General features: G+C 38.1%; 1 protein-coding gene across 2 annotated transcripts in view; it reads left to right on the forward strand.

Annotated features, from left to right (window-relative positions):
- Nucleotides 1-23,734, forward strand: part of LOC127427946 (phosphatidylinositol 4-phosphate 3-kinase C2 domain-containing subunit beta-like) — a 71,559-nt gene that overhangs the window by 27,268 nt on the left and 20,557 nt on the right. For both annotated transcript variants that reach the window (XM_051675897.1, XM_051675896.1), the window contains 9 exons: nucleotides 443-522; nucleotides 627-690; nucleotides 1,092-1,238; nucleotides 1,526-1,559; nucleotides 3,516-3,711; nucleotides 10,563-10,685; nucleotides 11,720-11,887; nucleotides 14,150-14,261; nucleotides 18,947-19,089. In XM_051675897.1, the coding sequence (XP_051531857.1) occupies nucleotides 443-522; nucleotides 627-690; nucleotides 1,092-1,238; nucleotides 1,526-1,559; nucleotides 3,516-3,711; nucleotides 10,563-10,685; nucleotides 11,720-11,887; nucleotides 14,150-14,261; nucleotides 18,947-19,089 (1,067 nt within the window). The remainder of the gene's footprint in view (nucleotides 1-442; nucleotides 523-626; nucleotides 691-1,091; nucleotides 1,239-1,525; nucleotides 1,560-3,515; nucleotides 3,712-10,562; nucleotides 10,686-11,719; nucleotides 11,888-14,149; nucleotides 14,262-18,946; nucleotides 19,090-23,734) is intronic.

The raw sequence follows: 23,734 nt of genomic DNA on the forward strand, positions 1-23,734 counted from the left end.
CAGGGTGCACGGTTTCCTGCTTGCTTATAATCCCAAACAGTTCCTTGAGTGCCTGGTCTGTGTCGGCTTGTGGCGGGACATACACAGCTGTGATAATGACCGCTGTGAATTCCCTCGGCAGTCAGAATGGTCGACACAGAAGCATGAGAAATTCCAGATCAGGAGAGCAGAAAGACTTGATAGAATGTACGTTCCTCTGATCACACCAGGATTTTTTGATCATAAAACATACACCACCACCTCTGCTTTTACTTGAGAGGTCTTTCACTCTGTCCGCTTGGTGCACGGAGAACCCCGCGGGTTTTTTTTCTACAGGGAGTTTAGAGTAAAATTAATATAATATGTCTGGTATGTGACACCTAGATGTTGCACCTAGACAATTATATTGTTTGAGTTCTTGGATGCTTGCATCTTTTAATGGATGTTGTTGTGTTGATAACAGATGGAGGATGATGAGACTCCATCCTCCATGAACCACAGTATTCTTTTGCAAGAGAGACCAATCAAACAGACTGTGACCAGGTGAGAGTGATGAAAAGAAGATATGGAAGTTTAGATTATGTTGGTTTGGTTTTAACGCCTACACTGTCTGACAGATCTAACTCCTAACCATTTGTTTGTCACAGGGAGGCATTGACTCTACTCCTGGACACCTTTCATAATGAGGCAGAGTCCTTCCTTTTATCGGAGGTAAACTTACACACATGGGTTGTCTCCAAATAGTTATAATTTTGACAGCACAGTATGTTAATGTCAACATGAAATCAAAATTAATGCATGTTCCTGGTCTTATTGTGCATATTATATATGTTATATTGGTCATATTGCATATTTAGTGAATGTTATTTCAAATGCCTTTTACTTTTTTAACCCCTCTCTCCAATCACCTGCCATAGAGACCACTTTTTACAATCCTCAATCAAGTCCTCGGTGTTCAGTATCCTGTTTCATTCTGTAATATGTCATGTTGATTTAAAACTGGTTGCAGACTGTGTTTCATGTTGACATCAAACAGAAATGCCATGTAGGGTATTTAAAACGACTTTCTTACCTTCCCCCCAAACTATTTTCTCATTTGCGGTCTCTTGCAGGTGGAGTTGCTGTTGCATGTGGAGCGGTTAGTGCAGTCAGTGAAGGCCCTGTGCAGCTCTCTAGCAGCTGTTGAAACACCTGACATCACTGCTGCCCTTAACCAGTTGCCAGCGTGCCCCTGCAGACTACAGCCTAAAGTGCAGAAGGTGGGAACAAACACACAGGGAGATCAAGAAGTGTTTTAGAAACACAATAAGCACACTCTATATCAGTGCTTTTCAGTAGGCTGCTCTAAAGTGAACGCAGACACATTGCTGCAAACGTGCAGTTCTTGCTGCTGTTTCTAGTTCCTCATATGGTTAGACATTTTTGTACGTGCTTTTCTTTTTTGGTTTGTATAGGTTTCATTTCCACCACACTGCAGAATTGACACTTTGTTTGGCTGTCTTTATTGTATGCATGCTTATGTGTTTGTTTCTATTTGCCTTCATAGGATGTCAGTGTCTTGGCAAAGAAAGAAAATAAAGGTACGGCAATGTCTGAATATGTATTTTCCCGGGGTAACAGGGTTTAGAGTGTAAGATTGTAAGGATGCGAGGATGAGAAGCAAGTGTTTTATGTAGCATCCTGCATTAAGGAAGACTGTGATCTCAGATAAGGATAAACAGGAAGGATGTGCAACCTCGTGTGGGACATGTGTAGACCCCACCCCCCCATCCCAATTTACATTTTAAGTGAATTGCTACTCCATCAAACACATAAAGAATTAAAGGAACATTTGGTTTTAAGGCTCTGATAGCATCAATGGAATAAGCCTTTTAACAGCTTTAAAATCTCATCAGATTTTATATTCATGAAGTCATTGGTAAATGGAAAGTGGTGTTATCAATGGCAAGCTTATTGCTTTAAACTTTAATCTTGAGACCCAATTACTGAAACATTCACATGACCCGTTCTATGGGCATAACATGCACAAGATCTTCAAAAAGTTTTTGTAATGAATAATGCACAATACTCGTGACACAAAGCAGAGATATCACTCTGAAGGGCTTTATTTTGTGAAAATGACAGGCTGAATGTACATTACCCTGCTTATTACATGACTAATTAACAAATACATACATAAATGAACATGAAATATTGATATGAGTCACACAGAAATCATACAAAATTGTACAGGTCATTATATTGACCATCTGAAGGACGTAAACAATAACAAATGAATTAGAACGCTACTGTGGATGTCTTGCCCTGAAGCATTTCTGGTAGCGGTATTTTTATAAACCAGAACTGTAAAAATAAAATGACTAGTGCATAATTTTAGAGTCCAGCTAAAACATAACAAACAAGATATGTGCAAAAACTGAAAATAAACAATGAGGTGTCATTACTGGATCCTTTTAAATAAGAATCTTGAGTCGATAAATTTTCTCAAAGAACATCAAATGTTTACCTCAAGTGACTAATCCAGACTTGTTAATACTGAGCTTCTACGCAAGATAGACAATGAAAGTGTGTCGTTGTTTAGATTCTCATAATTATAACCTCAGCAGAAAGGTTGGTAATATTGGATTGCTCCTATTATTATCAATGAAGCTGTTAAAGCTGTAAGCGCTTGACTTGCAAGTAAAGTTATGTTTTTTTTAATTAAAACTCCTTTTGTGGCTCTTTCTTCTACTGCAGCTACTCTGAGATCTTGGCAGTGCAATACTCCAGATATTGTCTACTTTTGTGTGACAAATTGCTTATGGTTCTCATTTGTACACTTTGGATAAAAACTTCTGCTAAATGACTAAATGTAAATTTAAAATGACTTGTGCAGGTTCATTCATTATAATGGGAGTGATCTGTAGTCACTTTTAGAGCCCATAAAGAAATACTCTGACTTAACTAGCCAGCTAAAATCTATCCATCTAACTGTATCTAAACTCTACTCATTTACAGTAACTTACTATTAGTTGGCAAAAATGTCATTCACCTACCACAGATAAGATGTGTGCTACAGTTGTTAGTACTGCACTTATCCAGCTGTCTCTGTTCATTGCAGTGGTTCATGCGGCCATTTGTGGTTGTTCTTTCAGCAGTCTAAACACTTAAATTTCCATTTGGCATCCAGGGAGCGTCAAGCCACCAAACAACATGATACAAATGTTAATAATGACATTCTATTACATTCGTATTAACATTTGTAACGTTAATTGTGTTAAAGTCACTATGAATGAAGCTCATCCCACTGTTGTTTTCAACGAGTTTGACAACTAGCTGGAAATGTTCAAGGGACAAAGACGTCTCTTCCTTAAACCCACAAACAGTCCTTGATATGGTCTATAAAAATATTTGACCACAGAATGCAAAATGTATTAATCAATGATCATCTGAGCCATGTTACAATTATTGATAATTCTGTATATGTAAAGTATCTGTATATGTACAGCACAGACTCTGTGAACTATGGCCCTTAATAGAATTTTTTTTCTTGGCAGCGAAAATAGTTGAGAAGTTGACTGCAGCCATCTTGGATCTTGTGGAGCTGTATTGTAGCACTTTCAATGCTAATTTTCACACCATGCCACACAGCAGCAGAGCCACAGCCCCCATACAGGAAGCTGGAATGGTCACCAACGTCCTTTCCTTTAGCGTGTACGCAGCTCATCGCATCCCCATCACATGGGCTGCCAGGTAGTGATGTCTTCATCAATTTAGCTTTGTAAGTTTGTGGAGCAAATGCTGATTGTCCCACACTCACACCATTGGTCGGGCTGTTTAGGATGCTCAAACAAACAGAGCAATGTTTTGATACCATCATAAAGCTGCAGTGTTTACACCTTTCAAGAAAATCAACCTACAGTGGTTTAGTTATGCAGCTGAAGTCAGAAGTTTACATACACTTAGGTTGAAGTCATTAAAATTTATTTTGTAACCACTCCACAGATTTCATATTAGCAAACTATAGTTTTGGTAAGTCGTTTAGGACATCTACTTTGTGCATGACATGAGTAATTTTTCCAACAATTGTTTACAGACAGATTGTTTCACTTTTAATTGACTAAATCACAATTCTAGTGGGTCAGAATTGTACAAACGCTAAGTTAACTGTGTCTTTAAGCAGCTTGGAAGATTCCAGAAAATGATGTCAAGCCTAATTTAGCATCTGATTGGCTAATTGGAGTCGATTGGAGGTGTACCTGTGGATGTATTTTAAGGCCTACCTTCAAACTCAGTGCCTCTTTGCTTGACATCATGGGAAAATCAAAAGAAATCAGCCAAGAAAAAATTGTGGACCTCCACAAGTCTTGTTCATCCTTGGGAGCAATTTTCAAATGCCTGAAGGTACCATGTTCATCTGTACAAACAATAGTACACAAGTATAAACACCATGGGTCCACGCAGCCATCATACCACTCAGGAAGGAGACACATTCCGTCTCCTAGAGATGAGCATAGTTTGGTGCAAAAAGTGCAAATCAATCCCAGAACAACAGTAAAGGACCTTGTGAAGATGCTGGAGGAAACAGGTAGACAAGTATCTATATCCACAGTAAAACGAGTCCTATATCCACATAACCTGAAAGCAAGGAAGAAGCCACTGCTCCAAAACCGCCATAAAAAAGCCAGACTACAGTTTGCAAGTGCACATGGGGACAAAGATCTTACTTTTTGGAGAAATGTCCTCTGGTCTGATGAAACAAAAATGGAACTGTTTGGCCATAATGACCATTGTTATGTTTGTAGGAAAAAGGGTGAGGCTTGCAAGCCGAAGAACACCATCCCAACCGTGAAGCATGGGGGTGGCAGCATCATGTTGTGGAGGTGCTTTGCTGCAGGAGGGACTGGTGCACTTCACAAAATAGATGGCATCATGAGAAAGGAAAATTATGTGGATATATTGAAGCAACATCTCAAGACATCAGCCAGGAAGTTAAAGCTTGGTTGCAAATGGGCCTTCCAAATGGACAATGACCCCAAACATACCTCCAGTGTTGTGGCAAAATGGCTTAAGGACAACAAAGTCAAGGTATTGGAGTGGCCATCACAAAGCCCTGACCTCAATCCGATTGAAAATTTGTTACACCAGTTCTGTCTGGAGGAATGGGCCAAAATTCCAGCAACTTATTGTGAGAAGCTTGTGAAAGGCTACCCAAAATGTTTGACCCAAGTTAAACAATTTAAAGGCAATGCTACCAAATACTGACAAAGTGTATGTAAACTTCTGACCCACTGGGAATGTAATGAAAGAAATAAAAGCTGAAATAAATCATTCTCTCTACAAATATTCTGATATTTTACATTCTTAAAATAAAGTAGTGATCCTAACTGACCTAAGACAGGGAATGTTTTCTAAGATTAAATGTCAGGAATTGTGAAAAACTGAGTTTAAATGTATTTGTCTAAGGTGTATGTAAACTTTTGACTTCAACTGTAGTTCTCTCTGAATATTAAACTGAGGCAGGGGAAAATTTTTTAATCGAAAACATTTCACTCATCACTTTTAAAATGTGTGATATAAAACCCAATAGTTGGGTTCTGGAAGTAAAAAGCCATTCATTTTTTTCTTAGTCAAATTAATTTTTAACGATTGTTTATAAACCTCTAAAGACAGACCTACCATGAGCTCTGAGGTGGGTTAATCAATGGTAAATGCTTCCGTTGAAGCCATTGGTCCGTGTTCACTTCTTTTTTCAGAAATCGTGTTTAATAACAATTTCTCGTGAAAACCTACACTACTCATGATCCTGAAGAGAGACACTACCAATTAGAGAACCAAGGCAAAAAAAAAACACGGCAAATAAGTAATGCAGCAACTGCCCACTCACATGACGTACTGAGTATTAAGCAATCCAGTCTGTCTCCCTACACTTTCAAACTACTTGCTGTATATATTATTAAATGTTTTAATATTGTGCAACTAAATGAAAATATATTGTTTCTATACTTAAAATCAACTATTTTAAATAAATTGTTTTATATTTTTCCATTGTTTTTAATCCAATTGCATCATTCACAGGTCCTCATGAAAGTATACAGCCTTCTACCTTTTGTTTTTTTGTCCGATATGTTGTTATTTTTGAAAATAAAATTTGTGATGATGTGATTCACCTCAGAGCTGGTTGGTTGTGTTCATGGCTTATAACTATTTAATTAAGGCTATACGAAATCCCTATGGAAGAAATAAATGGGGAAATTTCTTCTGAAACCCAGACGGCTAAAAAAGTGGGCAGGCACTGTTGCGCACTGTTGCAATCTATTGCTCACTTATTGTGCCATATGGCTAAAAATTGGAATTTGGAGCATTTCACTCAGGTTTAAGCAAGTGAATATGAAAGTGGACCATATTGTGGGGTTGAGCGAATACAGATTTGCAGTATTGAACTCTTCTCATTTGTTTTGCAAATGCAAACAGTTTAGCGATCTGGAATTACAGGTTTTTTGAGAGGGCTTTCTATGATATTATTTTACATGTCCTATGAACCAAAAAACTGAAACTAGAACAATATTCAAAACAATAAGGGAAACAACTAAATGTTAAAATTTTAGATTACATTTAGATTGTGACGGCTTTGGAAATAAAACAATAGGAAACGTTAACAGTAGGGGAAGTAGAGGCATCTGAATCGCAGCTGTACACCAGCTGTCCAGATTGCTGATCCCTTTGGTAATACAGGAGGATTATTCAGCATTGTGCTGGACAGAACTTGAGAATTGCATACCCTCTTTTCTCTCCCTTTCTCCATCAACACCCATAGCCAATGGCGTAGATTTGGTTTGAACACTGAGGGGGACCAAATGTGGTTCCGGTGGACAAGATAAATAATTAAAGTATATTCAGTGTGGGATGCCATGGTGTGAGTTTTTGACGGATAGATTACCATCTGAGAAAAAATCTCGGTTAACCGGTTTTATAATTATTTGCACATTTGCTTATTATGCAACAGCACTGATGCAAAAAATGCATATCACATAACAATTGTCTAAACATCTAAGTGAATGTATTTCTGGGGGTTATGTGGACTCTAAGGGAAGCCCTATAATAAGAAAACTGGTAAACACATACACACACAAAAAAAAAGAGGTAATAATAGACGCTCCAGTCTAGGGCACAACACTGCTTATGCGCATCCCAAGTTCAGTGATGTGCTAATGTAATCAGAGTGCTTCAAAAATGTGAATGTAAGATTATCGTGAGTGCGCAACATGTAGTTCATGGCATTAAACAGTTTTTTTCTTCTGCATCAGTTTATTAAAGCAACTCAATATCTGTCAGACACCCCAACATAAAGAATCAGCAACAGACTCTAAATGCTGTCCACAACACCTTACAAATCAACCTGTGGACTATGCATAATAACTTTACTAAAAAGTTTACTCGCTGATAGTAACTACACGCAATGCACCGCACGCTGTCAGCATGCTTAAACATTACAAAAAGTGGCATCTTTAATTCATCACTTTAAAATCACCACAGCTACAAATATTAAACTTACTAGTTTTTTGTTGGATGACTAGTGGAGCATCCTGTCCCAAGGATGTGTGTCTTTCTATGACTTCTGGCTGCTTGTTTACATCCGTTGTCTTAAGTCAGTCATTTAAATGCTGCCAAACAGCCGATTTAAGTTGCTTTTTTTGATGGATATGAGTCTGGTAGATCGAATTCCTCTGTTATATTTTCGAATTTGTGTGTTTAAGCTTCAGTTTCATGTGCTTTGTAAGTTCACGTTCAGTTTGCGACATCTGGCCATTAATGCTACAGCTCCAGTACACACACTACAAGAGTTTTCCCATTTAGGCTTATAAAATCTTATGAAAAAATATTTTACATTATATATTTATACATTATATCTAATATTTTTGCCACGTGTAAATAAAGCATTTCATGATTTTTAACCTTGGATTCTAAATTCTTACAGTTAAATTAACCGTATAATCACGTCATCCCTAATTCAATGCATACTCTTAAATATTTATACACTGTATCATATCAAACCATTAGGGTTAATGTTTCAGAAGAAAATTTCCTCACCATGAAAAACAACTGATCATTTCTATGGACGCCTTTAACATCTCCACTGACTCCATATATGACTCATGTGATGTATTTCATGTTATCTAAATTCATACGAAAGTTCTGTATGGGTTACAGACCTTCAGATCGAAATTGCATGTCAGCCACTGACTGTCTTGTGAGTTTTATTCCTGCAGGGGGTTAAAAGCATTTTTAAAAATCCTCATCCAGTAATAATAAATGACTGTGAGTTCATGCATCCTGGCCAGTGCTGAGAAAAGTAACAGGTACCACGTGAGGCCACCGTCTAGTTGGGCGATACCAACTCGTTCAATGGAGGGGGTACTCAATATGACAGACTCACAGCCACCCAATTGCAAGGTATCGCAAACGAAAGGACAGATGCATGATTTGGGGGGGGGAGGTGGACAAATCACCCCCTTCACAGCACTGGCTGGGACATGTGCCCCCCGTCTCCCCCAGTTCTACGCCAGTACCCATAGCAATATAACTGAACTGCAGCAGTTGCTCCCAGCAGCATGGAGACAGATGCTGGCCATCCCTACATTTAATGACAGTCGCCCAGTCATTCAGTGATAAAGTAATATAGCCCCCTGATCTCCCGTGTGTACGGGAGTGGTCTCTCCCGCCCCCTGACCTGGACTAGTGCTTTTTGTCTCTCTGAAACTGATTCTGACTGGGGAATGAGCCATTACAAAGGAACGTGTATGGGAACTCAGCTTGACCTTTGAACTCTAGAGGCCAGGCTGAGGTCAGGCTGGGCACCAGGCACCTGTGAAGTGGTGATGGAGGGCTGAAGCTCTCTTGAATGCCATCTGCTTTAAGCAATTAGAGGCAATCATGCAAGATCGCTTTAAGGCTGATCTAGGATCAACTTCCTTTACTCCTATTAAAACTTACTCATTACAAAAAAGGCACAAATGTCATTTTAGGGAAAGGGCAGTTTCTCTAAAGGGATAATTCACCCAAAAATGAAAATTCTGTCATCATTTACTAGATTTACAATTCATACTCATGTCATTCCTAACCCATATAACTTTCTTCTGTGGAACACAAAAGGAAATGTGAGACAGAAAGTCTAAGTCCATGAACGTATTATATGCAAAAAAAGATGCAATGGAAGTTAATTGTGACTAAGGCTAACATAATGCCTAACATCTCCTTTTGTGTTCCACAGAAAAGAAAAAAAAAAAGAGAGTTTGGAACAACACAAGGGTGATGGAAATGATTTGAAATTTTTGGGTGAACTGTCTGTTTAAACATTTTCTTGCGGATGGATAAACGATTTGTAGAGGACATTTACCAGAGTTTTGCTTGTAGTGTTTCTGTGGATCTTCAGATCAGTATTCCAAACAAGTAACATTGGCATTTCACTTGTTTTCCCTCCCTCTCTGGTATTCCATTTAGCTTGAGAATGTTTTTCATTCTATTTAAATCAGCCACAGGAGAGTTCATTTCCCATTTAGAACTCTCCAAGTGCTTCAGTTTGGTATGAAAGATGTAGAGGACATTGGATAATGTTGGGATTAGGAGGACAGAGTCAGAAAAAGGTGGCAAAGCTTCTTCAAACATTAACTGAAGTTGTTAACCCAAATACAAAGACACCAAGAGCTTGATTTCTCAAGCATAAAGTAAACAGCTGTGCTGGTCACATGGGAATTGTGGCTTTCGCAGGGTCAAAAACATCACAGAGTAATGGCAAACAAATGTCATGTATTAAAGCAATAAGCCATGAGAGGCAGGATGCTTAAGAAGCCGTTCACACGGAACGCACTTTTGCGTCCATCTGCGCTGTTTGTTTTTCTATGTAAAAATTGCCGTTTTTGACCGTTGCACCATGTCTAGATGTTTTTGTTTTTCAGCGTCTCTTCCTGGAGCAGTGCGTTTTTTAGATGCAGTGTCAAGTTAAAAAGAAATTCAACTTTTAAAAACGCATCTGGAGAGCCCTTCGTTCTATTCTATTTGTTGCGCTGCATCTAGATTTTTTTTTTAGTGCAAGAACGTGTTTGGTCTGAACAGCCCTTTAATCACACTTAACTGTGGTAAATTCACTGTAACACACAGTGTGCTGTTGCTTTTAATGAACGGTGGCAACAGCAATGTAATAAAAGACACCAATGTTCAGTTAACAGTTACATTTATTATTAATAATTATTTAAATTAAAAATTATTTCGCCTAATAGTTCATTATGGGAGTTAATGGTTGCCAAGCAATGTTGCAACCTCTGCATTAGAATGTGTGCCCACCGGTGTGTTTGTAGTTATTTTACAACCGCCTAGAATGTGGCTCGTCCATTCAAAATTTTGAGTTGTAACTACTAGTGTTACAACTGTAAAGTGAATGCAGTCATATGACAGCAGATCTTCATTTTGTTCTTCATTTTTATGCTGTTCTCTTGATTCTCTTCCAATATTCATGATTTATTGAAAAGTCAGTAATGTATAATGTCTTCTTTTTAGCTGCCATTTGCTGATCTCACTTTTTCTGTCTTTCACAAATACATCCACAGCTATGAAAATTTCTTCCTGTCTTGTTCTCTCACCCATGGGGGGGTGGAGCTCTGTGCACCCCAGCACACCAGTAAACAGTCAGTCAGCAAATATCTGTTCCATTTGGTGGTTTGGGACCAGAGGTGAGCCTGATGCCAACTCCAAACACATGCTACACCCTCCCTTCAGTACAATCTATGTGATTTGTTGAAAACAAATGGGTTATACATGAAAGTTGTAGAAATAGATCTGGCGCTACAAGGTGCATGTATAGAAACAACCGGAATGGAGCAGAGGAATCCAGCAACACTTGCAGTGATAAATGTATTGGACTTTAAAATAAATAACACGTTTTAAAGTACAATAAAGTTTATCACTGCAAGTGTTGCTGGATTCCTCTGCTCCATTATACATGAAAGTTATCAGGACAAAGTCACATGTTAGATCTTGGTTTGTTTACCTAGTACTTCAGACGACTTTTTCAAAATAGATGGTCCTGCTCAGCTTCCTGTAGCTATTTTCTGTACTCTGCCCCCTTATTGTAGAGTTATGGTATTGTCTTGGGGTATTTTAGTAGACAGTTGTCATTTAATGTCTCCATCCTGCTCAGTATATTTAGACTCCGGTAAGTAGGTGTAAATATACTGTTGTAACTCAAAGCGGAGGCGTTGTGAATCACTCTCAGAACTCCTCCCTCTCTCAGGACGTCTTTTGAAATAAACAAGTCTATGCTTCGTTTGTGAAAACTGTTTTTTAAGATGAACTGTCATTTTTTTTGTACCACAAAAATGTATTCTGCAGTGTGAACACACATGGGGGGAACCTTTTTATCACTGATCGAAACACATTTACATTTCAAAAACACGTTTGCACCGTATGTGCCTAATTATGATTTTCTACTCCAATCATTTGTTCACATGACCTTTTAAATGTGGCCCAAATTAGACACTGGTCTAAATAGGCAACAGTTCTATACTGGTCCGCATGTGTACAATAACCTACCAAGACATGTTTTTTTCAAGTAAACCATGATATATATATATTATAGCCAAATGATAATATGGCCTAACACCTCGCCATTGCACCACTCGTCGTTTTTGCTGTGAATAATGTTTTTTTATTTTTTACTGTTTAAATATCAAATTTTTAATTGTTCTCCCTCTATTTCAAAATATAGAGTTTGCTTCCCTGTCCAGATCAACCAGTTGCCAAGGGAGTCACAGCTGACCGTGACTATATACGCCACCCCTTTGCCACCTCCTGGCGGGGTGGAGGAGAAGAGCAAGCAGAAACGCAGTATAGAAGCTCTTGGCTGGGTCACCATGCCCCTATTCAACTTTAGACAGTAAGAATTGATCTGATTTTGTTGAGTGTATCTTTTACTGGAGGGCATGAAAACAGACTCTTTAAGCGCTAGAGTTCTGCTGATACTCACCTCCTACATTAAAGCAGTTGTGGCGATCAACAGGCCGACTGCTGCAAGTATACAGTGGCCTACAAACCCCACACACACTCCAAAAAGGATTTCTTAGTGTATGTCAAATTGAGTTTATGTAAAAGCAAATGTGAAATAAGTTTGAAGCAGCCAAACACAAATATCTAATGAACCAACTCTTGACTAGTCAAAGTAAATGGCTTTTAATCTAGGTCAAACTCAAAGTCTCATGCTTTTAGCGTAATGTCACCTCTGACTTCCATCTTTTGGAAGTTTGAACTGTACGAAATGATATACTCAACAGCTGAGCTGCGAGTTGTTGACTTTTTTCAGTTTCTTTGGAAGGTTGACATGTTTGTTTAAGGATTTGTGTGTGCAGTCCATGTAACATTACTTGCAAAATACAGTTGAAGTCAGAAGTTTACATACACTTATGTTGAAGTCATTCAAACTAATTTTTTAACCACTCCACAGATTTCAAATTAGCAAACTATAGTTTTGGCAAGTCATTTAGGACATCTACTTTGTAATTTTTCCAACAATTGTTTACAGACACTCTGTTTCACTTTTAATTGACTATATCACAATTCCAGTGGGTCAGAAGTTTACATACACTAAGTTAACTGTGCCTTTATTTTTCTGGAAAATTTCAGAAAATGATGTCAAGCCTTTAGGCAGTTAGCCAATTAGGCTAATTGAGTCAATTGGAGGTGTACCTGTGGATGTATTTTAAGGCCTACCCTCAAACTCAGTGCCTCTTTGCTTGACATCATGGGAAAATCAAAAGAAATCAGCCAAGACCTCAGAAAAAAAAAATTGTGGACCTCCACAAGTCTGGTTCATTCTTGGGAGCAATTTCCAAATGAATGAAGGTACTCTAGAATGCCAAACAATTGTACGCAAGTATAAACACCATGGGACTGTGCAGGAAGGAGACGCATTCTGTCTCCTAGAGATGAGCGTAGTTTGGAGCAAAAAGTACAAATCAATCCCAGAACAACAGCAAAGGACCTTGTGAAGATGCTGGAGGAAACAGGTAGACAAGTATTTATATCCACAGTAAAACGAGTCCTATATCGACATAACCTGAAAGGCTGCTCAGCAAGGAAGAAGCCACTGCTCCAAAATCGCCATAAAAAGCCAGACTACAGTTTGCAAGTGCACATGGGGATAAAGATCTTACTTTTTGGAGAAATTTCCTCTGGTCTAATGAAACAAAAACTGAACTGTTTGGCCATAATGACCATCGTTATGTTTGTAGGAAAAACAGTAAGACTTGCAAGCCGAAGATCCCAGCCGTGAAACATGGGGGTGGCAGCTTCATGTTGTGGGGGTGCTTTGTTGCAGGAGGGACCGGTGCACTTCACAAAATAGATGGCATCATGAGGAAGGAAACTTGTGTGGATATATTGAAGCAACATCTCAAGACATCAGCCAGGAAGGTAAAGCTTGGTTGCAAATGGGCCTTCCAAATGCACAATGACCCCAAGCATACCTCCAGAGTTGAGGCAAAGTGGCTTAAGGACAACAAAGTTAAGGTATTGGAGTGGCCATCACAAAGCCCTGACCTCAATCCGATAGAAAATTTGTGGGCAGAACTGAAGAAGTGTGTGCGAGCAAGGAGGCCTAAAAACCTGACTCAGTTACACCAGTTCTATCTGGAGGAATGGGCCAAAATTTCAGCAACTTATTGTGAGAAGCTTGTGGAAGGCTACCAAAAAAGTTTTACCCAATTTAAACAATTTAAAGGCAATGCTACCAAATATTAACAAAGTGTATGTAAACTTCTGACCCACTGGGAATGTAATGAAAGAAATAAAAGCTGAAATAAATCATTCTCTCTGCTATTATTTTGACATTTCACATTCTTAAATGAAGTAGTGATCCTAACTGACATAAGACAGGCAATGTTTTCTAAGATTAAATGTCAGGACATGTGAAAAACTGAGTTTAAATTCATTTGGCTACGGTTTATGTAAACTTCTGACTTCAACTGTATTTACCGCTTCACGTACGATAAATGCAAAACAAATAATTCACAAACATACTTAGTGGGCCAGGTATGTATGTATTTATACTCCATCCTTGTCCATATCCTGTTGTTGCTTGTTTTGTGCGTCTGTAAACGGATGTTAAGTGTTGTTCAAGCCCCCTGTTTTCCCTCTTCCTCAGTGTTCTGACATGTGGGAGGAAGCTTCTTGGTCTCTGGCCTTCAAATACAGGCAGTGGAAATGCTCGTTCCAGTACGCCCAACTTTAGCCAGCCAGACAGCGTCATCCTCCAGGTTCGGTCCATTGTGTAATCTTACAGTACACTATTTTTTGCTTATTATATAGAACATTTAAACCTGACTCACCCATTTGAATGAGCATATACACTCACTGAGCACTTTATTAGGAACACAATGGTCCTTATAAAGTGCCCAATGGGGTCTTCTACTCTTGTAGCCCATTCGCCTCATGGTTTGACATGTTGTGCATTCTGAGATGCTATTCTGCTCACTACAATTGTACAGAGAGGCTACCGTAGCCTTTCTGTCAGCTCGAACCAGTCTGGCCATTCTCCGTTGACCTCTCTCATCAACAAGGCATTCCGTTCGCACAACTGCTGTTCACTAGATGTTTTTTGTTTTTCGCACCATTCTGAGAAAACTCAAGAGACTGTTACGTGTGAAAATCCCAGGAGATTAGCTGTTACAGAAATACTCAAACCAGCCCGTCTTGCACCAACAATCATGCCACAGTCGAAATCACTGAGATCACATTTTTTTCCCCAATCTGTTGGTTGATGTGAACATTAACTGAAGCTTCTGACCCATGTCTGCATGGTTTTATGCACTGCACTGCTGCCACACGATTGGCTGATTAGATAATCACATGAATAACTAGGTTTAAAGGTGTTCCTGATAAAGTGGTCAGTGAGTGTACACAGCAAACTTCTTTTCCTTCACAAATTTGTCTCTTATCTTATTTTGGTTAATCCGCCTCTTATTCTGGAGACTGCAACATGCCAAATAGGCCGTTATCAGGTCTAAGGATGAGCCTTCCTGTTAAAACAAACCATCTCACTTTTTCCTGTTGTCCAAGGTTATTTGCATACCTTCTCTATATTTATAAGAGAGAAGTGGTATGTTTTAAAGACATGTGTCTTGGCAGATAAAGGATTATGTTTTGAAGGTATATTTCAAGTTTGGCTCATAGCTTTGCCGGTAATAAGGTCAGGCAAGTATGCTTGTGAAAATGTAGGAAGGGATTGTCCCTCTGCCTGCTCAAGATCCTAAAAGTAGGTCAGATAACTTTGCAGAGAGAGAGCATTACAAAATTCTCACAGCTTCTATACACATCTATACGCACCTTGGTAAAACGGTATGCACAGAAAAAAGTGTTTAAAAAAATACAAAACTAGATCAAACTGTTTTTATGGTTTTGCTCTAATTCTATTTTAGGAGTGGGGTAAAACACAAATGTTTCCTAAGAATACCCTAAACTAAATTAATTTTAATTTAATACATAAGATTTAAGTCTCACAAACCTTAAATGCATAGTTTACCCCAAAAAATGGAAATTGCATAATTATTCAGTCACATTTTTTCAAACCTGTATGACTTGTTTTCTTCTGTGGAACACAAAAGGAGATCACCAAAGTATCAGTCACCATTCACTTTGATTCTATGTCAAAAAAATAAAATAAATAAATAAATAAAAAAGATGCAATAAAAGAGTTTCTTTCTGCCTAAAATCTCCTTTTGTGTTCCATGGAATAAAGGACGTCATAAAACTTTGGAACAACATGAGGGTGAGTAAATGATGACAGAATTTTCATTTTTGGGTGAGCTGTTGTCGTTCAGTGAGTCAGATGTTCAGTAACTGCTCCAATTCAGCGATTGAATGACTCAGAACAATTGCAAACTGGTAACTTGTGAATTCTTGACTGATTCGTAAGTCTTTTTGACCATTTCTTTAAATGCTCATAAGGGTAATTTGTACGTAACTATGTCTTCACTGATCACTCTGAATGTTTGCTTTTGCGTGCACTGTCAAAAAACATTCAAGATATGTGGTCTGATTTATTGTTTTTGAATTATTTCACAGTACCCAGTTTCTCTTTCTCATCACAACGATTTCGTACTGCAACTAACTACTAGACAGATAAAGTATAATTTCTTTTGCCGTGACAATGTAGGTGTAGCAGTAGTGCTGCTGTTTTTGATTAGTGGTGCAGGAAACATCATATCAGTAAAACACACATGCACTCTCAGAAACTTTTCACAAACACCTAAGACCTGTCACCCCAGACCTCCCTGTGCACACTGAGTCACTTCCTCCACATGCATTAATATCTTCTGTTAACATATTCATACATGACCTTTCACTGCCGCTCTCTGTAAATAGCACTTCTCATTAGATTTGCATCATTTTCAAATTTTGGCACATTAAAGTGTTGCTACTCTGCACAGTTTGCCAATTCAAGCAGTTACTTGATGCATAAAAGTGAATGCATTGACACTTGAAATAAATTAGATGTTAGTTTAGTTTCATGCTGTAATTAATCTATAAATCAAATCCAGATGGGATGTTTAACCAAAGTCATTTGCACTCTTTGTATGGCAGAATTACAAAGTATCATCAAAGCTCAACAAGTTTAAAATATATTGGACTCTAGTTTTGTACAAACATTAATGAGAAAACCTTCAGAAAGTTGTTATATAATTATTGCAGCTTTATGTTGAGTGTTTCCATTTCCTGTTTGTTTTCATGCAGTTTGTATAGAATGTGAGTGAGCACTGTTGCAGAAATCTACTTCTGTCTGGTGACTTACTATGCCTAGTATGCACATAAATTTTGTTATCGATTCAACCCTACCCCCCCACTGGTACTGTCTTGAATTTGTGCAGTAAATCACGTGTGTGCATGGTTTTCTTCTTGCACAGACTGGGTCTCTGTGAAATTCCCTTTGCTTAGGCCTCCTAACATACAAACCTCATTCTTTTCTCTGCTATCTCCATGTGCCAAGCCAGCCCATGGCAGTGCCAACTGGGCTCTTTTGTGCCCGATTGGCATGGCTTTGTCTGAGGGCAGTGGTCTGTGCAGTTTAAACTAGGAGCAAAGCCGGGTCCTGTGATTATTCAGTAGGCTCTGCCCCTCATTAAGGTGCTGGGACTATTCAGGTTATTCAGTGTGAGGTGGCAGCTCAGTCAGTCCCTGCAATCTGCCTGTTCAGCTGCCCCACCGCAAAGATGCAGCTGGGGTTAATGGCACATCTGGGGCTCGTTAAAACTCCTGCCTAACGTGTGCTCTCTTTGTCCTATCTGTCGCTGCTTTTCTCTCTCTTACTTTCTCTGACCCCATTTCTTACATTCTTTTCCTTTTCCCATTCATTTAGTTTACAATTTTCATTGGAAAGTCTTTGGGATTGTTCAAGATTTTCACACCTTGCCAAGTCCCACTTTATCAATCCAGCAGTTCTATCCCTTTTCCCTGCTGAAAAAACGAACAAACAAAAAACAAACAAATAGCTTAAAACAGCCTGGGCTGGTTTGCAGGTCTTACGATCAATGATGTGATGCTATTTTTAATTTATTAATTTTTTGGTCTGGATGTAGTAAATTATTAAAAAATACAAAGACAGTTACTTGAATGCACTTCTGCTGTCATCACATGTTTTCAATTTAATTCAAGTTAGTTTTGATATTTTTTCTGGGGCCTAAAGGAATGTTCCGGGTTCAATACAAGTTTAGCTTAATCGACAGCATTTGTGGCATAATATTTATTAACAAAAATTAATTTTGACTTGGTTCTCCTTTAAAAAAAAAAATACAGTGAGGCACTTACATTGGAAGTGAACGCGGGCCAATTTTTGAACGTTAAAATACATTTTCAAAAGAATAGCCACGAGACACGAACAATATGTGTGTAAACTTTTTAGTGTGATAAACTCACTTACCAACCTTTTGTGTGTAAAGTTACAGAAATACTCAAACCAGACCATCTGGCACCAACAATCATGCCAAGGTCAAATCACTGAGATCTTAGTCAGCGTCAATACTCACCCGAGATACCCAGGCCCCCGATAATCATACCTTAAAAACTCTGGATATTTTAACACACACAAAACAGATATGTTCAAAAACCTATTTGAAATTAAAGATTAAGAATAAGGAGAGTATTTTAATACCTTTTGCTTGATGATTACACCACTTGACATCTTTTAAAGTCATTAAATATAAAATCTTTGTGGTAGAAAAAGCATATTCAATGCAGTGCATACAAACAGCCCCAGAGGGAACATTTGGTGTGAAAGTCATGAAGTGGATGGTAGACTTCAGTGTTCATTAGTTGCAGTGTGTTCTGCTCTGCTAATGGGTGAAGTGTGATGCTAAGAGGCATATGGCAATAATGATTGGATGGATTTCAACTTGCACTGACAGATGCTCAAGTGTGAAAACAGACCCAGATATCCCAATCATGAACCAGCATTTAAAGCCTTTTTCATCATGCTGATATGGTTTTCTTGATTTCAAATCTGATTTTGTTTCCTCCCTTGCACTGGTTCCACGTGGCTGCAGTTTTAGTATGTCTTTAGCTTAGTGGGTGTAGTATATCTTGCATTGGCGTTCAGTGTTGGCGGTATTGAACTTGGCATGTTTAAGGTGAAAGCCTCAGCTGTTCATCGGGCAGCATCCCTCCAGGAGATTTGTTACAGCTTTCAATGCGTATGTTGAAACAGCTGCCAGTCGTAACCGTGAACTTAAGCTTTTGCTTTGGATCATAAACCTTCTAATTTCACTTTTACCCCATTTTTAAAACCCATAAGCTGGAGAAAATGTACCTTTTGATAGCTGTTTTATCTTCTAATAACAACAGTCTGCTATCTGTTAGTTGTAAGCAACAAAACAGAATTAAGCATTTAGTCTGAGCCATACAGTAAAGAGTCCAATGAAGAAATTAATTTTGTGCATTGTCTTTTTAGGTGGACTTTCCCACTTCTTCATTCGAAGTACGCTTCAGCACCCCTGCTCCTGCAGAGTTCAGTCCCCAGTATGAGTTCTCCCGCCTGGACCAGGTCAGCCAGAGTCAGCTGCATGATGTCCTGCACAAGAAGTCTCTTTTCTGGTAAGTTGGCTGTCTGATCTCTTGAAGCTACTTCTGCGTCCTGACCTAATATGCGTTGTCATAATTTAATGTGTTTCAGATCATCCCCTGTAAAAGGCGATGTTAGTATCTAAAATGCTGTATATAATAACCTTGATTCACATGGCACAGCTTCAAGGATACAAACAAATATTCAAGATCATGAACTGATGATTTACTACTTACTGTTGGGTTGCAGGGGGAGGAACATTCTCATTCTATTCAACATTTAAGTGGGCAAAAATCAGTATAGTACCAGATAAGTCATCAATAATTTTGAGGGCAATTCAGAAGAACTTTTAGAAGAGTTTTTGAATTACACTAGCATATCAAGAGTCCAATTTTGGTTTCATGGTGTATTTAAGAATCGGTCAGTGAAAGACCCATATTGATCAACCATTATTTGAATATTGGGGGCCCATGAATATTGTCAGTATGACAATATGAAAGGCAGTTCAAGGTCTTAAACGTGTATATATATATATATATATATATATTTATATAACAATTCCTAGGCTCTGGTTTTTGCTAAGCTTTTGAGTCTGTACATGCCACTTGATCATTCTAGCTCTGTCATGTAATGGTAGTGCACACAAGGCAAGTTATTTTTATTTGTATAGCGCTTTTTTACAACACACATCATTTCAAAGCAGCTTTACAGAAAATCATGCTTTAATAAAAAATGAAAATGTAATATCTATAAAGTCATCATTGTGCAGTTTGATAAAAATGTTTGTTGATTGTGTAAAAAAATAAATAAGTAAATAATAATTGTATTTAGAACCCCAGTGAGCAAGCAGAATGCGACTGTGGCAAGGAACACAAAACTCCATAAGATGTTGGTTAATGGAGAAAAATAACCTTGGGAGAAACTATGCTCACTGTGGGGGCCAGATCCCCTCAGGCTAAACAGCATGAATATAATGCCAATATTTATTTTTGTGTGTGTGTGTGTGTAGTCATGGTTTAAAATGAGTAAACTAAGTAAGTGTTAAGGGCCAATGTTTAAACAACATGATTTTCTACGAACTGTAAGATTAATGATAATGTCTTTGAAGTCCATCCTGGATTAACTGCAGAAATTCTCACAGATGCATTGTTCTTTGTTATTTGGCTGATGTAGGCTTTTGTTGGCAATTAATTGATAGTCTATTTATTCCATTTTAAGGATGTAGTCCATCATTAGAGTAGGTGATGCGGCGTAGATCAGTGAGGTGAATCGCAGTTGAAAATCAATACACTCTTTAATTTGGAGAATTGTGAAATTTTGTCTGGTTTCGAAGAAATAAAGAGTTGGGTATCATCAGCATAACAGTGGAAACTTATTCCACGATTCCTGATAATGTCTCCCAGGGGAAGAGTATATAAGGAGAAAAGCAGAGGTCCTAAATCTGATCCCTGTGGCACTCCATACTTTAACTATTGTTTGGTCTGACAATTCCTCGTTTACACCGACAAAGTGGTAGCGGTCTGATAGATAGGACCTAAACCATGCCAGTCCGCAAATGCCAACATAATTCTCAAGCCTATCCAAGAGAATGTCATGATCTGTGGTGTCGAAGGTAGCACTGAAATTTAAAAGCACTAGAAGAGAAGTGGCCATTGTGTCACTGTGAACTGGTTTGGTTGGCAAACACTGATAATTATCTGTGGCCTTTCGACTACATGCTTATCCTATGCATTACACATAGCTGGTGACCGTTTGTCCACAACAGAGAATGCATTCAGTTGTGTTAAGTTTTTTTTAAATAGATAAGTTTATGACAGCTGGGTCATCTACAATTTTGGAAGAGACAACATTTAGCTGCAGTCTGGAGATCTCAAACAACCAGCTCATGTTGTCAAATTCAGACATCTGTTGTTTTTTATAATTCATATTTCAGCGACACACAGCACAAGATCTCTTTTCCACTCCAAAAGGAGCATGTCTCTGTGTGTGAAGCTCAGAGTGTTGTTGAGGAGCTCATCTTAGTCACACATGAGAGAATGAGACACATTGCTGTGGCATTTGGTGACATATTCTACCTCTTTTCTGGGAGGCATAACAGCGGATAGTTCGCCCATCCCTATCCCTTAAATATTGATAGAATTTTCATTTTTGGGTGAACTACCGTTTTAAGGCTGGAGAGCTAATGGAATGGAGCTTGTTCTAGACCAAATAGTGAAATGCATTTATATTTGGCCACTACATTTTTTTTATTTTTATTTCTTTTTTTTTTTTTTTAAAGATATGACATGTAGAAAACATCCCTATTACCTGTCAGATATCACTGAAATGGGTGCATGAAATATCACACTTGTCTCTGTAAATGCCCATGGCTCGATTAAACGCGGGGGTCGCGGCTAGATCTTTTGTTTAGCCAATCAGAAGACTTTATGCCTGTCAATCATTGCACAGGTTCACAGGGCAGACCATTTATGCTCGTGTAAATGCAGGTGCGGTGTCCTGCTCTCGTGAAACGCTCAGGGTAGGACGGCGGAATGCTCAGGACGACCCATCACCCTCTATCTGCTCCAACACAACAGTCTCTAGTGTTTCTGTATATGTGCGTGTCTTTGGAGTGTGGGTTTTGGATAATGGGGGCGTGGCTAATTTAACGGTTGGTCTGGTGGAAGTTCCTGAACAGCTAAAATAGCTTACAGCACCTTTAATTTTGTTTATGTAAGTGAAGAATTGCAATATGAACATTACTTTGAAAGGAATGTCTTTTAAGAGCACAGAAGAATTAAGCAATATAATGTGTATTTCAAGTGTTATGTGGTAATGGAATAAGTTATAAAGAAGAAAAAAAAGAGAAAAGGGAAACATTTATGCCATTTTATACACTTCCCAAAGTATACAAACTTTTATATACAGTATAAACATTTATAATATATGTTATAAAGCGCATAGCTCGGTCCTGGATGGTAATTGTTTAATACAGCATTTCAGCTGTGCTAAAATACCAGAGGTCGGCTGATATTTTGCCGATACTGATGACCAAGGTGGTGGGAAAGGCCGATAACTAACTGATTAATCAGCCGATTAAAAACAAGTAAAATAAATACATAAAAATGTATTTCTTATATTATAATTTTTATTTCTTATTTATTTCTAATACTATGTTGGGCACAGATAAAGACACTACAAGACTCCAAAAGGAATAAAATTCCAGATGCAGTTTATTGCTGAACCAAATTCCCAATAATATCCAGAAGAAAAATGACAATTTGGTGGATAACGCTGGACTTTTAACTATAAACAAGTCGGAAACACACCAGGGACTCTTATTTTGAAATGATGGCGACTTGGCCCTGTTACAATGCTCCGTATTAAGTATTAATCAAGTAAAGCTTTTAAAGCCTGTATATTCACCAGATGAAGGATTTTGTGCATGCATATTTTCCAAATGAGGTTTATTGAAGAATAAGGTTTATTATTATTCACAAGATATGAAGTTAGTGACACAATAATGTATGTGCTGACGAGGCAAGTTTCCATATAGGCACATTTTTATTTGCATGCCCTTCATTTTTGAACACTTGATTATCTAATCAAAATAACTAATAAAAATATGCAAGTTGAAGTGAGGATAAAAATATGGATGAATGTTTTCAGTGATGAAATATTTGGACACACTAAAGGCCCAAACATACTCTACGCAAGTACGTGAACACAGACGCATCTTGCTACGTAAACTCGATTGCACACATCGTTGCGTTGTGAAATGTGTCAGCGCTCAATTCATAACACAACACAAGTATGCGCTGCATTCTCAGTGTTGCCACAATGGGCGCTAGAGCAGATTTTCTTCTTTCAATCAACAACTGTCATGGCGGACTCAAGCAGCAAACTTTTTATATGAGGAAACAAATTACTTGGTGAACGTTTATATTGGCATGGATTAATCTGTAAAATCAATATTGGCCTACCTCTATAAAACATACATTTAGTAACAGCTATGTCACAAGACAAAAAAAAAATCTACAATGTGTTCATCTTCAATAGCTACCGAGTATATCACCATAAAGCAAACATAGAAGCAAATTATTAGTCTTAGTTTTTATGTCAGACTATATAGTGTAAGGATGGCACATATTGAAATTGCATATCAACATTTTAATTAATTTGACCTCTCATACCTTATTACTTAAACATAACATATACAGTACAGTACATTCATATCTGTTTTTATAGGTACATGTGTTAATAGATTCCATTCTTTTTTTTTTTTTTTTTTTTTTACTGTACTTAAAAAAAACTTTATCTTCTCTTTCTGGTTTCATGGTTCAACACTTTATGGTTTTCTTTTCTCCCCCATATTTTGAATATGAGGGCTTATCTGGTTTTTCATCAGGGCTTGGTGTTCTTCAAATGCTGTGGATATCCTCCCCAGCTGGCCCTGTTCTTCCTCACTCGCTCTCTTTCTCTCTCTGTTATTTTTTTTTCTGCTCCTTTCTTTCTTTATTGCTCAGACTCTGTGGAGCTCTTTCTTTCTTCTTTTTGTTTTTGTCTCCCTTTTCTCCCCAATTTGGAATGCCCAATTCCCAATGCGCTCTTAAGTCTATATATAATGTATAATACACACACACACACACACACACACACACACACACACACACACACACACACACACACACACCGATC

Source organism: Myxocyprinus asiaticus, chromosome 37, assembly GCF_019703515.2.
Source record: "Myxocyprinus asiaticus isolate MX2 ecotype Aquarium Trade chromosome 37, UBuf_Myxa_2, whole genome shotgun sequence".
Classification (NCBI taxonomy): Eukaryota; Metazoa; Chordata; class Actinopteri; order Cypriniformes; family Catostomidae; genus Myxocyprinus; species Myxocyprinus asiaticus.